Source organism: Cygnus olor, chromosome 7 (genome assembly GCF_009769625.2).
Source record: "Cygnus olor isolate bCygOlo1 chromosome 7, bCygOlo1.pri.v2, whole genome shotgun sequence".
NCBI lineage: Eukaryota > Metazoa > Chordata > Aves > Anseriformes > Anatidae > Cygnus > Cygnus olor.
In genome coordinates, this window is record NC_049175.1 from 25656850 (window position 1) to 25674819 (window position 17970).

The following is a 17970-nucleotide window of genomic DNA, read 5'->3' on the forward strand; positions in this document are numbered from 1 at the left end:
TCAATAGAAAAGTCTCCTTCTCCTAAAATCCCACTTTGAAGTTTTTAAAACAGTGGAAAGTATTTGCACTGCTCTATTTATTTTAGGGGTCAGTTTCAGCTTCTGCTAAAAACCTAAACTAACCTCTTTCTTCCCTGCTACATGGTTCTGCCAATCCATTGTTTTGGGTGTTAAGTTTTGAAAGACTCCTATGTATGTTGGATGTTTTTAGAAGGATTCATGAGGTTAATGCTGCTAAACATGAGGTTTTCAAGAGGCAGAGACTCCAGGTTCAGGACTCCTTGAATACATGCCCTTAAAAACAAAAAATACAGTCCCTCATTCCCCTCTGCAACTCATTTTATATTTGTCACTTTTGGACACTTAAATATTGGGGTTTTCATTTTCAAGAGAGAAACACTAACTTGATATAATGTATAATTTTTGATACTGCTTTGCTCTCATCTAGGCCAGTGACCCAAGTACCTATGAGCTGATCCAGAAAATACAGAGGCTACAGAAGCAGCTTATCAGCAAGACGGGCGAAGTGATAGAGAAGGAATTGCTCCTGCAGGTACTGCAACATACATAGATTGTTGTATCTTGTTAACATATTTACTTAGCCTGCATTATCTGCCTGCTCAGATGTGTTTCCAGAATGTTACTTATATGCATGGCTTTGAATTTCTTTTGCATGCCCCTTAAATATCTTTAGATGGCAGCACTGACTCACTGAAAGAGAAGAAATAGCATCTGATTAGTTAATTTTTATGTTCTGGTTACTGATACCTGGATAATGCTGGAAAATAAAATTAAAGGTTTGCTTTAGTTTATTCATGTCATACATTAGTCTTCAAGTCAGTGTTATATTTTTCTGAAAAGCTTTTTTGTCCTTTTAACCATGTCTGTTATGACCAGGACGTGTGAAGGAAGTTTGTTGTTTAGCAGAAGGAATCCTGCAGTTTGTGTGGTTTAGAATCATAGAATCATTTAGATTGGAAAAAGACCAATAGGATTATCAAGTCCAACTATTGAGTAACACTACTAAGTCTTCCACTAAAACATGTCCCTACGTGCCACATCCACATGTCTCTTAAGTATCTCCAGGGATGGCAACTCTAACAACCTAAACCTCCCCTGACACAACTTGAGGCCATTTCCTCACATTCCATCACTTGTCACCTGAGAAAAGAGACCAACACCAACCTCACTGCAACCTTCTTTCAGGTAGTTGTAGAGAGCAGTAAGGTCTCCCCTCAGCCTCTTCTCCAGACTAAACAACCCCAGTTGCATCAGCCACTCCTCATATGCCTTGTTTTCTAGTCCCTTTTCCAGCTTCATTGCTCTTCTCTGGAAGAGAACATATTTAGGTATGTTCTTCTCTGGGCCATGTTTGACTTTGTGTTGAACTTGCCAAAACGTAATCAAATATAATAAAAAAGGACTGTCTTTGGGCTTCAACTGTAGATGTCAGGCTGGGAAATTTGTCTCCTGTCTGGCAGCTTTAGGCATAGCTATATTTTGCCAGCTGTACGTATGATTTGAACATCTTGGTTTTAAATACCCTAACAGTCTTGATGCCTATATTGGGCATCACTCACTGGCTAGTAGAATGTAACCTGATGGTCCTTCTGTCTTGAGAAGAAGCTCAGCAGATGTTATCAAGACAGGGTTTGGCCTCCCTCTTTTTCCATTGTTTTGTAGGAAAAATAGATCTGCAATTTCATTTTAAGGTAATGTATGGTGTATTGTTATGCCTTTGCTTGAAAAATGTAATCTTTATTATCTAGTGCTGAAATGGTGTCATAAGATAGTTTGTTAGCTTAAACAAAATGGAGCAAAAATAGCTTCAAATTTGCTGTGCTGTACCCATACACAAACTCAAATCTTTCTGTGAGATTTTTATGTACTCTGTTGCTTATCCTGCCTTATCCTTAGTGTGCTCCCATTTGGCTATTATCCCTGGTTAAAAGTAAAAAACTGAGGTATGGAGTTACTAAGTTTGTCTGCCCAAGAAAATGTTTGAAGTAATAGGCATTTGAGCCTATGTTACTATAGCAGCCACTGGCAAAATCTTTCCATCTATGCAGCAGTCCCTTCTACAGCAACTCTGCTTTTTATTATTTTCCTAGATTTAAGTCAGAGTTTGGCTATATGATATTTAAGTATCATATCTAGAATTGTTAATGAGATCCTTTGTGTCCTTAATTCAGGCATCAATTTCCTGTGCAAGAATGCTGAAATGGTCTGCTTCCATGAGACTGATGGCAAAGAAAAGGCCAAAAATACCATGCTCCAAGTTATGATTGGGTGTTCACCATAAACATTTCTTAGTTCTTTTCTGTTTTGCCACAGTGTTTTTGAATCAAACACTAAGACTGAAATAGAGATCCTTCATAGCAGGGAGTGGATGAGGAGAGGTAACCAGAGATGGAGGACATTCCCCAGCAAATTTCCTCAAAGGGCTGTATGTCCTACTTAATAGGTCCGTAGTGCAGGGCTCTGAAGTTGAGTGTACTGCCTGAGCTTCTTTTGCTAAGTGGCTGGATAACCTCGGACAAGTCATTTTATTACTCTTTGAACTGCTTTTCCTATATACAAGTGACATAATCTAATGACCACAGCACTGGAACTGTAATGGTTGTGGGCCAAATCTTTGCATCAAAATGAAATAGAATTTCTATTATTAGTCTTTCCAGGTAGTCAGCTCAGTTCAGTTCAGTCTCTTCTTACGTGCAGCAGTGGAAGAATTGCTGAAGGCTTGACCTGTTCCTAGTTAATATACTCCTCCCTGTATTCAGAGTCAGAGACTGTAGGAGCTTAGGGATACAAACTTAAGAGGTTGTCTTTGCTTGCATAAGTCATACCTCCTCTCTCCCAGTCGTCCTCATCCACATTTTGCCCTGTACAAGGGCATAGCCATTACGTGTATCTGCTTTAAAATGATCTCAGTCTCCTGTTTGCTATCTCTAACAGTGTTGAGGTGTGTGCAGCCATCATGCCGGCAAATAGGATATTTGTTGTAGGTGAAGCTTGTGAGCGTCTCTGTCTTTGATTTCTGCATGTGCATATTATGAAACTTAAATTCTCTTACATCAAAGTGTAGTAATAAAATGGTGTGGAAAAAGCTATGTGGATTGGATATTGAATGTTAAAGACACCTTTGGAATCTAGAAATAACCACGTTTGCAAATGGCTGAGCCCAGTGCAGCAACTTGCAGTTTGATTTGTAGGGTATTCACCTTGCTGCATCCTCATGCAGAGCCATGATGTTTGTATAAGAAAAAATAATTCCATTTGTATTGTATGCACTATACCTCTGTCTTCTGACTGTTCCTTTTTTTTTTTTTCATAAATAAAAGCAGGTTTATACAGCGAACAATCTTTTAGGATGAGCTGGAAATAAGAATGGAAATTTTTGTTAAGGAAGGTTCACAGTATATGGAATCATGTAGAAAAAATATCTACTTATCTTACCTGCTCCTGATATGTATTTGATCATATCCTTTTTAGTTAGCTTTTTCAATATTTCTCACCTGCTAGTTCTTTTTAAAATGATGTAGCTGTAAAATCATGCTACAATCCATACTATGTGATTAAAAGAATGATTTGCTGCATTTCAGTCAGGAAATTTTGATTGCTGACAGTACTCTAGCCCAGGAAGAAGCCAGCTTGACTCTAAAATCCCATAAAAAATATCTTTCTTAACCTTTCATCAGACATTTACTGAGAGAGATTGAATATGCAGCACGATAAATGTTTATTTTAGAACGACTTTTCCAAGTTGAACACTTTAATAAAAGTGTAGAAATATATCCCATGTTTTAGAAATTATTAATTTAATTAGCTTTTAACCTATCAGCTCTTATACATCAAATAAGGGTGGACATCCTGAGACTTTGCAGAGTAGATGCAAAGCAGTTGGTTATACTTTCTCCTTTATCTCAGGGTATTATCACAGCTGTGAGCTGCTGTGCAGATGAAAAATGCTGTCTTAAAAATCAGATCCAAAACTGAGGTCTTAAATACGTACAGCCAATAAATATCCAGCGGCATTTTTGCCAAACATCGGAAACACTACTTCAGGGTTAGCCAGCTTCCATGTTTGAGTCATTACCTTCCACCTGAATTTGTGCAGTTAAAAGGTACAGCATTTTTTGATTCTTTTCTAAACCAATGAATAATACTGCAGTGCTTCGTGGAGAAATATGTTGCGTGTTAACCCAGGGATTTCAGTGATGGGTGAAGGTCTTTGTGAACGCGTGTGGTATGAGCAAAATGTGCTGTGTAGCCATAAGGTATAATTATTAATAAACAGAAGGGCTCTGTTGACAAATGCTGAACACACACACACACAAACAAACAAAAAAGATACTCGCCCACATTATATGTGGGGTAAGTCCCCTATGTGACTGAAGCACAGCTTCATAATGAACAGTGATGTGTGGTAAACACACAATGTACACAGTGTATCCATATTACCTCGCTATGATTATGATTAATGTGGTTTTAGAAAATGATCCCATTGCAAGTGAATTATGCATTGCTTTATTTGTTTCACATTTAGTTCTTTCTCTTCAGAGTGAACTCCTCTAATTTGATTTTATGTCTGACTGAGTGGAATTTTATTCAGCTGCATGTCTCAGAATGGATAACAGTGGGAAGATTCGCATTATATGTCAGCTACCTCAGTTGTCAGTCATCTCAGAAGATTGGTCATAAATGTAAAAGAGATGTGCAACCAATATTATTTGTGGAGGGAGGAGGGAGACAAAGGCAAGGAGGGAAAGAAGATGGCTGTACACACTCTAGTGATACATATAAAATCCTGCCACCTGTGTTTCATTAAAGCCTGTAGTACTGACAGTATTGTTCTTATATATATATGTTAATCATTGTCATTTTAAGTTGTCTTAAGTTGTCAACAATCAGGGATCAGGACTGAATAGTTAGGATGTGATGCTTCCAGGCCATTAGCATCTTGAGATCATAGTTTCAAAGAGTGCAAGGGCAAAAGGCATGATTAGCTCATATATCTGACTCAGATTACAGCCAGATAACACCCACATGCCCTTGTACTGAGCCAAAATTTTAGCCAAGTTCCAAAGCCTCCAAAGAGCTGATGGTCCCACTGACACAGAGTGGGAGGTGCAGAGGGGGCACCACTGTCTCCAGTATAAATCAGCAGAGTTTCATTTCAGGTATTGTAACATACAGGGAAGAGAGAGCACGGAGATATTCTCTGTGACCTTGGGCAGGTTACTGAGCTTTTGCATGCCTCACCTCAAGTAAAATAAAACGGGAATAAAATAATTTCTGTGCTTGTAGTGGTGTGTGAATGAATGTATTAAAGACGTGACTCAACTCGGTAGTAACAATAGCTAGCTAAACACTCAAAATAGGCAGATGTTTTATCTCATTTGTGCTAACTTGGTAGTAGACCTGTTGTATCCAATTTGAGGTGCTTGTTGCTATAGTGTCTGAACAGATACATAACCATCTTTTCTCAGAGCTGGTACTGTAGTGTCATAAAGAAATATGTGTTAGGACAGTGTGGTGCCATGTAAGTTTACGCAGGCTGGCACCTGCTGGAGTCAAAGAAGTTTTCTTCCAGCTAAAGGAGGAGCTCTAGGATTTGCTTCCACGTATTTGTCATAAAAAACTTTTCTGCCCATTTATTATATAAAATACTGTTTTTTCAATCTTAGATCATTTTTTTCTCAGCCCAGCTCACAAAACCCTCTTGAAAAAAAAAAGAAGTCCTCTTGAAAATCATTTCTTTCCCTAGCTTGGCAGTTTCATAAAGCATGCTTCTGCTAGGTTCTTCATTGGACTCCTAGTGCTTCGTGTAGCTTTCTTTATACAGCGTGTAACGCAGCAAAGTGTGCTCAAATGCTGAGTAAGAGATTTTCTCATCAGACAGCCTGCTAGGGAAAATGGGAAAATACACTCCTATTACCTGCCTTTATTTTGGTGTTCTGAAGGCCCAGTTCAGTTTTATTTTAGGTATTATCTGTACATCTTCAAAATGGCTGAGATTTACTTTCCCCTCTCAAAATTGGTGTTTATATACTTTTGGTGCTGAGTAGAGATTCTGCTTGGATTTGAGAACATAACCTACCCATATGTTACATGTGGGGTATATTGTCTGAGTTGAGGATTTTTTGGGCAGAAATGTCTATTTTCTTAAAAATAACTGCAATCCACTTCAGGAAACTAACGACTGTAGAATCCCAAAGAGTCTCTTTTGACCTGCCCATTACTGTTTCTCTGTCATCATTCCTTTAGAGAGATTTTAGTGGAGGTAGTTTAGGAGAGTGCTTTGTATGCACTGGAACTTACAGGTGAACTGCAAAATCCAGTGCCAAAACACAATCCTTTCTTTACTGCTCCTTTATCATTCATATATAAAGTCAGCCTTTTGAAGGGATTTTTCCATGTAAAAATGACAAGGGAAATTTTCGTTTTGGCTTTTTGTATTTTACTAGGACTTGGCTCTTTTCTGTTTCCTGGAGGATTTGAATTCCTCTGGAAGCACAGGATTAACACCCTATCTTGAGGCTGAAGCTAGCAGTTCTCTCAGTCCTCAATTAAAGTATTACGTATATTGAGCTTTAGACCCTTTCTATGCTTAGAAATACCATTCCTACTGTCAAAAAAAAAAAGTTAACATTTCTGATTTAGCTTTTACCAACTCTCAAATCACAGAAGACTTTCTTGCTAGTGCAGTTGCATCTAATTGCACAGCTAGCAGCTGGCATAGCCACGTCAGCACAAAGAAGTCACACCGCTAACTGAGAAAAGTAAGCTGGCAAAACTTTTAACCAATGATCAGATAGTCCCTAACATTTTAAAAGTGTCCTTTCCTTATTTAAAAAAAAAAATCTAAGTGGCATTGTGTATCTTAAGGAAGAGGAGAGTGTAGTACCTCGTTGAATGTAGCTTTTAATTGTACAATTCCATTTTCAGTTGGTGGCCAGAATTTCAAGGGACTTATACTGGAATGTAGAAATGAGAAATACAGCATGGATTCTGGCCCAAGATTTACTTTTTGGCTTTCAGCTGGGTATGAATCAAAGAGAAAAAAATAAATAAATTACGTCTGCAGCGCTGTGCACTAACACGTAGGAATTAAACACTGGGGTGTCAAAGGCCTTGATTTAGAAACTGGACTCTGAAGAGAATCTGTTCTTTTTTCAAATGAAAAATAAAGTATTCTCATGAACTCTGGCTATAACCCTGTTCTAGCTAGTGACCAGCAACAAATATCTAATTATTAGTACAATATTTTGAGCACAACAGTCTACAGTGTTAGCGCCTTCAAATTAACTTCAGTCCAGTGCCTTGAATCTGGTTTGAAGCGGGGTGACCAAGGCAGTGTGAGATGACACGTGGAGGTACTTTGTGTGTCGAGTCGCTCTTCAGGACTACATTTTCGTGTTCTTTCCTTGTGCCATCCTTTTATTTTCCTTTTGTTGTGCTTGAAACATTTATTGATGAACTAGAGTTTTGACTGGGGATTTTAACTTTGCCTGTAGGGGGAAATATTTCATATTTTAGTGTTGGTGTTATCTTGGAGGATTAAGTGTCTTTCAGTGATTCTGATGGTGATTTTTTCTATACAACTAGAATTTGTTTAGTGCTTTTTACTTTGCCACTGGTACTCTTTTTCCATTTATTTATTTATTTGCTTTCTCGTTTGCCCTAGATGCTGATTGTGTATCCAGCAGGGTTCTGTGAACCATTCACACTGAGCAAATTGTAGGATCACTGTGTTAATTCTCTGTGCAACATACCTGGGTTCATATGCAATCCTGTAATGATGTAATAAATAATCACATTTTGTAAACAGGACAGATAACAGGGTCACCTGTGTGAAAGTCTCTTAAGGGTCTGCATATCTACCTGACAGTTTTGTGTGAGTCTTAAGAATGGAAAAGGGATTTGAGGGGTATTCAGTTCTTGTGTTAGCTCTCCTCAGAAGGCAGTCGATTTCTATTTCTGAATATTTTGAATATAGTCCTTGGCACATTAGTTTATTTTAGCCCTTCTAATCTCAGTCCATCTAGAATTAGAAGATGTTCTATGCTATACAAACTTACAGCATGACAAACTGCTCTTCAAAACATACTGACATTTACATTCTTTCCCTCCTCCTACATACGTTGCAATTCAAATGGAAGAGAATAAAGTCTTCCCAGGGAAATTTTTTGTTATTGTTGTTTAGGGTCTGTTGTTTAAAGAGGACTTTTGAAAACAAGGCAGCAAAGGTGATAATCAGTTTAACAGCATCAGGTGAAGATAATCAGCTGCTCTGTACAGTAAGAAAACATTTTTCCAATAAATCTGCTAGTGCAAGTGTATCTGGCACTGGAAATGGGAAGCAAGCAGATTTCTTAGCATTCAAACAAGACAATTTTGGTGAAGAATTACCTTAGTGGAAGAGTTTAACTCTTATTGAATCTGTGTGGCACAGCATTGCCCTCACAAACAAAACAGATTTCCCATGATAAAGGGTTTTGGACAGAAACAAGGTGCAAATTTAATTGAGAAATTAGAAGAAAAGGGGTCAAAATAATAACTTCTGGGTATCTGTGCCATTTTAGCTGCTCTCATGGTACATTAAATTTTGAACAGCATTCAGATAATGAAATGAGGAGGCCATGTAAACACCATGAGGTAGGAAACATTGCTATTATCTGTAATCTGCATCAGAAAAGCAAAAACAGTGATCACAAAATTATTTTCTTCAAATATCTTGCATTTGGTTTGCACCTAGAAATCCGAAGCATGGACATCCTGTGTCATCAAACAAATTTGTAAAATGATCTATTCCTAAAGTTCTGACTCAGACAGAATTGCCGTTAGCTTCAATAATAGTTCACTAGAGTAAATCTTGAGTAAAAAGTTCAGGAATTATTCCGGTAAATGACAAATAACTGAAAACAAAGTTGTTTACTCCACATTCCTGTATTCAGCATGTATCTGGGAAGGAAATAAATCTGCTGTGCACCTCAGGGTAAAGTGTATTAATCAAACAGTTATCTTGTTAAGGGAAAGTAAATGACTCGCTGTGCTGACTGAATACATTGCTATGCACGGAGTTAGCAGTGCTGTTAGCAAGCCGATACTGTTAGTCATCCAGAATCTGCCAAACAAGTAAAAATACTAGAAGAGTGCAACAGCAGTGCAGCAATACATTCGCAAGTCCATATTATATATTGTGGCCCAGAGCCAGCTGCAAATCTTAATTTTTCAGATGTGCCCTTTGGCAGGCGTTCTTCCATTGAGGCAAGTGTGTTCTGCGCCTCCCTCGGCAGCAGGATATGGACAATATGCAGCATCCCATTCAGTGATGGATTATTATTTTGTATGATATTCACACACACACGCACACAAAAAAGACACTCAACAGGGACAGACAAGGTTTTATTAATTTATTTCAGATCACTTATTTTCATTCTTACAGGAGTGTGAATGGTAGTGTTGGGAAAATTAGCTAGATGATGCAGCAGCACTAAGGTGGTTTGGGGGCAAGTAGCAGCAGGCAGGCAGAGTCACTTAAAAAAAAATATTATTATTTTTAAAAGTAGCTTAACAGGGGAGAGATGGGGACATGGGTATAGAAAGAACTCTGTTTCTCCATTCACGACCCATGCACAGGGAGACTCTCTGCCAGCTGGGCTGCTTCACTCTGCCAGCTGATCCACATCCTCTGGACTCCGAGCTCAAGTCTTCCTATGCCTGTCTTAGCTATAACCTTAAACAGGGGATGGCATACATTGGCACAGCAGTTGTCTTTACATGAACATTAGGATTCTCTCTGTCTTTCACCCTCCATTAGTCCTGTTTCTCTGAATTTTAATAACAGATGGGGAGCTGAAAAAGATCTCTTCAAAGTATACAAGCGGTCAGCTCTAATTACAGTGAGACTGAAGGAAGCCATATATTAAAACATTCATGATTTCAGAACTGCCATGTGTATTTCTTAGATGTACTGTTATCTCTTAATAGGTTCCAAAGTGTAACAGGAGACCAATCTTTCTTCCCTAAGGTCGTTGGCATATGTAGGGAGCCACTGCTGTCCTGTCAGAAAGATGTATGTAGGCTTTGCTGCCTTGTTAGGCGGGTATTTGTAGGTTTAAGTGGTGGCTTGACTTTGAGGCAGCTGCTCGGAGGCAGCAGTTCTGGAACACCAAAGGACTTGAAGCTAAGTGCTCTCATCTTTCAGGGAAGTCTAAGGATCTAAGTCAAGCAGGCGATTAAAGAGATGTAGGTGCCTAACTTACAGATAGGTATTTGCAGAAGCAGGTCGTCAGTTTCTCTGATCACCCTTTGAGGTCATTTGTCAGATCAGTCAGAAGTGAGAGCAGGAGCTGGGTCTGCTGGGAATCCCCTTCCCAACCCTCCACCTGCAGGAGCAGCTAATCATTAGCAGCACAGCCTTGATAATTCTTTTTTGATAAGCCTGTTATTTTTAAAATCAAATTGGCTATTGAGTTGTTAAAATACATGTTGTTACACTGACATTAAAATACAGAGTTTTTAAGTCAGATGGTATACATTGGCAGAAGAGGCTCTTTTGGCTCTGTATGTAATAATTATTAGTCAGTAAAATATTTCCATTTGCCTTGTAGCAAAATATTCATTTAGAATATTTAGATGCCTTGTTGATAAGATTTATATCAACCTCTGAATCTCCCTCAGGACACTTTAAGACAAACCTCTACTAGAATGTGAAGCAAAGGTTTGTTTAGTGCTCTCTTCAGCCCATCTGTTAAGCTGCAGGCACTGGGGATGTTGCTGGAAAATTCACATCAATCCGTGCTGTGTCACCAGTAATTCTCGGCCTCGAGGAACAGCTCACCACATCGCTCTCCTTTTGTGTGTGTACAAGTGCATGTGTGTTCCTGTGCACACATACAGAAGAAGAGCAGATAATTAATTGATCATCTTCTGCAGTGTAAAGGATAAACGCTGAGTTTAAATGAGCTACTCTGATTAATGATTTTATAAACTCTGGTGTAAGGCCAATAGTAAAAAGGGAATTGCTGCTATTATTTCTGCAAGAGGCATCCATACCATTTTCTCCTTCTGAAAGCTTATTATCCTTGTGTGTCAGAGTTCAGAAGTCTTGAAAGGAGAGGAGGATATATAACATATTTGTTTGTCCACTGGAAAAAAACAAAGAAACCTGCTTTCCCGCACACTTCCTAGGAGAGATGCAATAGTACCAGTACCTAGCAATAACAATAAAAATAATAATAAGTTGCAATTGCACTTTAGCTGGAAATGTTTGTACTTAGTTGTTCCTGGAAAATGGTAATAATGTAGCATTCAGCTCTTATTGTCATAAAAAAAAAAAAAAAAAAAAAGAGTCAGGGGTGAAGACCTAAAAAGATGCTCCAAGGTATTTTTTCTCTCTCATTAAGTTGTTTTGAAAATGCCAGTCAGTTTGGCACAGTTCATGTGCCAAAGGAAACAGATTTGCTCTCGAGAAGCATTATTATCAACTGGAGGGATAAGTCATCTCAGACAGGTTTAATTTAACTCCGTCTAGTGCGGTGCAAATTTCACCAAAGGCAGGGAAATGATCCCAGCCTTTCCTTTGGTGGCAGCACTTTAACAAGAAAACCCCAAGCACCTCATACAGTATTAGCGTTGCCGCTCTGTGAAGGGACTTCATTGTCCTGTTCCAAACCCGAATTAATTTACTCGATAAAACCCTCACATTGGACAGTTAAAGGAGAGTGTAGAGGATGAAAACACATGCTCTTCTGGGGAATTGCTTGCGTGCAGAGGTGTTTGCTGATGGATGCGGAATAGACAAGAAAGAGCAGGAGCTTTTGAAAAGTGTTTATTGAGAAAGTTTTTACTGCACATTTCTCACAGCGCTGGAGGCAACTTTCTCCTGTTGTTACAAAATTAGTGGAGGTTACCATATGCTAATTTGTTCTACGCCTCATAAAACTCTTCATTGTAGATGTCCTGAGCCAACAGCTACTGTATTAGTTACATGCATACACACAAATAAGTGTGCAGCTTATAAAGATAAAATAACTATGACCGGATGTGTGTGTTTATCGGTGTATTTAATCCAGAGTCCGGGGGCCTGTTTAACACTTCTGGATAGGGATCACAGCCCCTTAAGGGTCCTCTGCTGCTTCATGGTGTCCTAAACAAAATGGCTCTGGAGCTGAGCACAGCTCTGCTGTTGTGGTTGTAATGCCAATAAACAACCCCCCCCCCAGCGCGATGACTGACCTGTTTTCCTCAGCAAAGCTGTGAGGAACTGTAGTGTGCTTACACAGTTACTGTGTTGCTTTCTCCACCTTACTAGTTAAAAGAAAGATTTTAGGTAGGTTGCCACCATACACAAAACTGCACATTTTTGCTCTGCATCTTTATCTTGCTATTTTATTTATTTTCTTCTTTAGCTGAAGGCTGCCAAGCTTTAGGTACTGGAGACAGGAGCTAACACAAATGAAATTTACTGTGATGCAAAGGATTTGGGACTTTTGTGGTTTTGTTTATTTTTTATTTTTTAAATAATTTGTGTGATAGAAAGCTTTTGATGAGTAATATGATTTTTATGGGCCCGGTGGAGAAGGCTGTTGGTGTGCAGCATGCCAGATGAATTTGTTGAATTATCTGCTTGGGAAGACAAGCTGGTGAAAATGAGAAAGCTGGGGCTTCGTGACCTATTTCTGCTGTGAATACATCTTCATTAAACGTAGGGTCATCTATCGTCTGTGGTTCAGAATGATACCCTGGGCTAACTAACAAGAAGGGTCATTTCAGGAGTTTCCTAGTGTCTTGCTGAGGGAGAAAATGACATAAAATGGAGTCTCATTTTTTTTAGAGCTAATACCTGGTGCATTGGTCTATCCCAGTATTGCTGAGTGCTTCCCACTCCTTGTTGAAGCAGTGAAATGCCTCGGTGTCACTTCGGGAATGTCTGATGGGGCTGACGGTCCCTGTGGCATGGAACAGCACTGGGCTGTGCTGGTCAGCAGAAATAGCTGCTTTTGAAGCAGGATTGTGCTTGCAAAAGTGATTCTTCCTGCTGCAGACTGAACCAGTTTGTGACCACAGTCCCGAAGAATCAATTGAAATTTGCCAAACACCAGCCAGTCTCCTGCAGAATACTACTACTTTTTCTCAATCCTCTGTAGGGAAAGCAGGCCAGGAGAACTGTGCATTCTGGCTGACACAGCAACTAGTTAAATTTAGGGGAAAGCAGCAGCTCTGCCTCCCCCCCAAGAATTACTGTATTGGAGACTTAGAGATGCAGAAACATATTGTCATGGCCTAGCCTAAAGGCAGATCTGGGGGCTCCTCAGAGCTCCCCTGGAAAACAAATCTGAGACAGAAAAGGCTGTTCTAAAAATAATGTGGAGTTTTATTTACACAACTTATTCAGCAGGTATTCACAGAGGTGCTGAAATTCTCTTTGGAATGCCTGAAATTTGACTGTAACCCTTAATCTGAGACTCCCTGTGTGCCCTACATACACAAAATGAATGTGCCCTCATCTCTGCACCATAGGCTTGGTGTTGTTTGTGTCATAAACCAGTGAAGCTGGTTGAAATTAAGGGCTCAGTCCAACAGCCAAGCACCTGCTCAATTCAATGGGAATTTTGCCATAGGAAGGATCACATAAAGAGCTTTGGTGTTGGCTTAAATCTCATTTAACAAAATGTACATTGCTTTTTCCAGTGAAGGATGAAAAGCACGAATCTGGGGTTACGGAAAGATCTGGTGGATCTTCCTTCACCTCAGAGTGTGTTTGTGACCTTAAGTACTTTTCATCTCAAGAACATGGAACCCTGGCATGATGTATGTTGTTGGTGCAGCCTGGTGTGAGGACGGAGGGGAACGTGAGGGGAGGCAGTCTGGGACAATCCAAAGAAGTGTATCTTACACAAACTGTAATGGATTGATTTATTTCTGCATAATGAGTGCAGGATTTCAGGTAGCTTTTGCTCCAGCTTCATTTGCATAGCCACCAACAGAAATAAATGGAGGTTACTGACTTCAACTTTGGACAAAATGTGGTCTTGTTTTTGAATTACTGCACTACTGCCACCCCACTCATCTTCACTGCTGACTTAACGGATTTCTTGGAGAGAACCATTGGGCTCTCTCCGAGACTTTAAGGAACACACGCACATTTTTTTTGTTTCCAAAAAGCAACATAGATCTATCTTCTGGGGGTATTAATTCACACACTATAACTGATATCTTCTGGGGGTATTAATTCGCACACTATAACTGAAAGCTTTTTTGAATACATCCCACTTACACTGGACAACCCTGCAGGTCTTTCTACATATCCTATGCTATACCTGATATTTGGGTATTTTTAAGCTATCTGCATGTAACACAAAATGCACAGATTGTCTGTCTTTCCAATATAGCTAGAATATTATTGAAGCCAAAATTTTAAATTATTTTGTGCTTTTTCTTTTCTGTGGGCATTCTGCTTTCTTACATGTGGAGATAAAAGTACCTGCTTTGAGGAATACATTCGGGTGGTAGTATCACACATACTTTGTAACTGATACTTTGTACGCGGATATACTCTGGTGGTTACCATTTTAAAATTAATTGAAATTAATTGATTTTTGTCTGCATCCTGGGATAAAATGACAAAGTATGGAAATGCCAACCTGTGCATACAAACTTTTGCTGATGAGGAAAGGAAGCACCTAGGATTTTCTTTCAATGTTTGGCTGACATATGGTGCTTCTGACACAGTAGCAAATTAATTGACTAGATGTAAAAGAGATGGACAGTTCTTAGCAAGGAAGGACAGGATATGCGTTATGAGACAGCTGGTTCTGCCTCTGTTGGATTATGGAGACAATATACATCGGAAAGCTAACGAGTCTCTGTTGCATAAGATAGATTCTCCTTATAATAGAATTGCACACTTTGTCTCTAAATGGGGTTATTATACACACCATTGCACAATGTTTGAAGAGCTTGGTTGGCCCTTGTAGAGGGTTAGGAGAGAAATAAATTGGAAAACAATTGCACATAAGACCTTCAATCCATCAACTGCTCCATATTTATCCAAATTACCATTACACTGTTCCAAAATACAAATCTGTGATACATTCAGGGGTGGAATGTTAATACTGACTGGCCAGATTTGACAAGGCAGATTTTTCTTTTGCTGCTGCTTTTAACTTGCAGTAAAATCTTGTGTCCAGAGGAAGAAGAGGTAGTAGTGGCAGCCACCTGCAGTGACACAATAACTCTCCACTGAGAGTGAATTCCCAATTTAATTTTTGCCACTATGCAAACTCCAGTCTGAGTCTCAGGAGGTCAGGAGGTTTTGATTTTTCCAGAGATGAGCTGTGAACAACTTCATTTATAAGGAGCTCTTCCTCAGTCACATGCAGAATTGAAGGGCAATGTTTGCAAAACTAAATTATGATTTGAAGTGCTTTCATTTTTAGGTCTGTTAGTGCATGGTCTTCAGAAGGTACAAAGGTCTGAAAACTCCGGACACCTTATGCTCCTGAATGCTGGATACCCAGAATTTTATATGTTCACTGAGCAAAGTCAAATGTAGCTATTCTATGTGATGATATGGCTTAATTCCCCACACCAACAGAAGAAATCTGTGGTAATAGTTGCAGTCAGTACTTATAAAATGCCAGCAAAAAGGGGTTTTGTCAAAGCCAGTATAAATAACTACATAGCCTACCTCCAACATGGCATTTTTGTCGTCTTCTGTTAAATCTTTTGTCTGCTAGACCAACTTCCAGTCAAATACCCCTCCTTTTCACTTCAGCTCTCCAGGTACCAGACAATGATCGGATCTTGCTAAATAATGTTAAATAATAACAATCTTAGTCTGACACGGTAGATACTAAAAATATTGAAATCTGCAAAGCTACGTGGGTGGCTTTTTCAGTGCTTTATTCCTCAGTCTGGAAAAAAGTACATCCTCAAAACCCAGTTCAAAGCAGCCTTTCAGTACAGAAAGCTGCAAGTGTGTCCACGGTGTGGTTTCCATTCAGGCACGGTTATATCCCGTTCCAACAAGTTTTCTCATCCAACATGAAGAAGACACAAGGCAAAGAAAAATTACTTGGTGGTAGTTGTGGTAGTCATAGTTATTCCTATTCATCTTTTCCTTCCCTATCCCAGGGTCCCCTCAGTTAAGGTTTATATATATATGAATATATGTGTGTATATATCTATATATATATACATGTATTGTGTGTATGTATATGTGCTTTGCAGGATTTTGTCTAGAAGTTATTTCTTTTGTACCATCCTTGCTTGAGGTTTTTGTAGCTAAACACTTCCTGTTGGATGAAGCTATGATCCTTAATGTAAGGCAATGTGGCTCATAAGAAGAAAAATTGGAATAAGCACAGTTACTAGTAATTAATTCCCCACCCCTGGATACTTTTCCAGAGCCTGTTTTATGTTCTCTGTGGTAAAGCGTGCTCACTGATGACAGTGTTTAAGAGTATTTCATTCGTTGTTTGAACTAGCTGGATGTTTCTCTCACTGAGCTCTCCCACTGCTATCACAACAACTTTAAATACCTTATGGCTAGCAAGGAAGGACTGACACACAGGCAGATTTGTTTCTGCAAATATCTTCTTGATTTAGTTGCATTTTTCAGTGAGGTTGATTTCATTGCAGGTTGTGCTGCTGCTATAGTAGAAGGGAAAGTTCTTATACAACTGTCTTTTTGTAGGAAAAGGAAAAACTATATGTGGAACTGAAGCATGTCTTGGCCCGTCAGCCTGGACCTGAAGCCGCAGAACAGTTGCAGCTCTACCGGCATACTCTTCGAGAGAAGACTAAACAGCTGAAAGTAAGAAATGTCCTCTTTCTCTGGCTGAGGGGCTGCCAGGCTTGCAGAACGACTTCACTAGTGATTCTGGAGACCTAGGCTTCAGGAAGATTTTCAATGATCAATGTTCATGCCTTCATATATTAGATTAGGAAAAGAAAGCTAATTCTGCATCTCCCCAAGGGAGAAGCAATAGCACTAGAATATCTTTTTGCCACATTACATTTGTTTATTTTATTATAACAGAAGAAAAGTCTTATTAGAATGTGTGCACAGCATAATGCTGTAAACGCTTCTTGTGTGCAGACATTTGTGACACCGTCAGTTTTCCATTAAGCTATTCTCCATCCCTTTTCTTAAACTGTTGAAATCTTTAATAAGCAAAACCATTTCATTTTCTTTTTAACGAGATAGTGGGAATATATTGAGAATCCAGTCTTAAATTATTGTTATTTCTCTTGGAATGCGTACATATATATCAGACTTGCAAACTTTATAGTGATGGCCAAAGTAACCTGTCTTAACCCCTTGCCACTAAAAGTGAAAATTTCCTGATTCAGAAGGAATCTTGAGGAAATCTTTGAAAGCATGATATTAAAAAGTGATTCTTTGATAGAACGAGTTGATCTTCCCTTGTTCTTGCCTGCATGAATGATCAGTCTCCCCAGGAGTTCATCTGCTTCTACAGCTCCTTTCTCTGTTGCAGTCATCATCTCCTGTTCACTGCATCATAATCATGTCTATACTAACCACGAGGAAAAAAATGCAGGAGCAGATGGGCCCTGAGGAAACAAAGAGGCTGTTATGCAAATCTTAGCTTTCCATGGAGAAGAAAAACAATGTAGAAGATGTAAAATAGAAGCCAAAGTTTAGCTAAACTGAATGTGATTTGAAGTTTTCCGTACGGTTACCGTTTGTCCATAATGCATTCAATTGCTACTGTTTATTTCAGGCATAGTACGCTGTAGTGTACTGGTGTGCTTGTCATTTTGTGGTGCCAGGTCAAGTTTTTCTCCATCTTAAAGAAGGAAAACATACTATGTGTACTCCTACTTTCTTTAAAGTTTACTGATTCAAATGGAAGCAGCATTTTATTCATATTTGCACTGCCTGGTGCTACTTTGCTCTTGTGGATTTAATTACTTCATGTAACAAAGTGGATCCCT

General features: G+C 39.1%; 1 protein-coding gene across 3 annotated transcripts in view; it reads left to right on the forward strand.

The window, feature by feature from the left end:
• CFAP58 (cilia and flagella associated protein 58) overlaps positions 1-17970 on the forward strand; it is a 58025-nt gene that overhangs the window by 33411 nt on the left and 6644 nt on the right. For 2 of the 3 annotated variants that reach the window (XM_040562931.1, XM_040562930.1), the window contains exons 15-16: positions 449-553; positions 16706-16825. In XM_040562931.1, coding sequence (XP_040418865.1) covers positions 449-553; positions 16706-16825 — 225 coding nt within the window. Of the gene's footprint in view, positions 1-448; positions 554-2192; positions 3323-16705; positions 16826-17970 lie in introns of those variants that run through there. The other variant, XM_040562932.1, reaches the window with a different exon arrangement.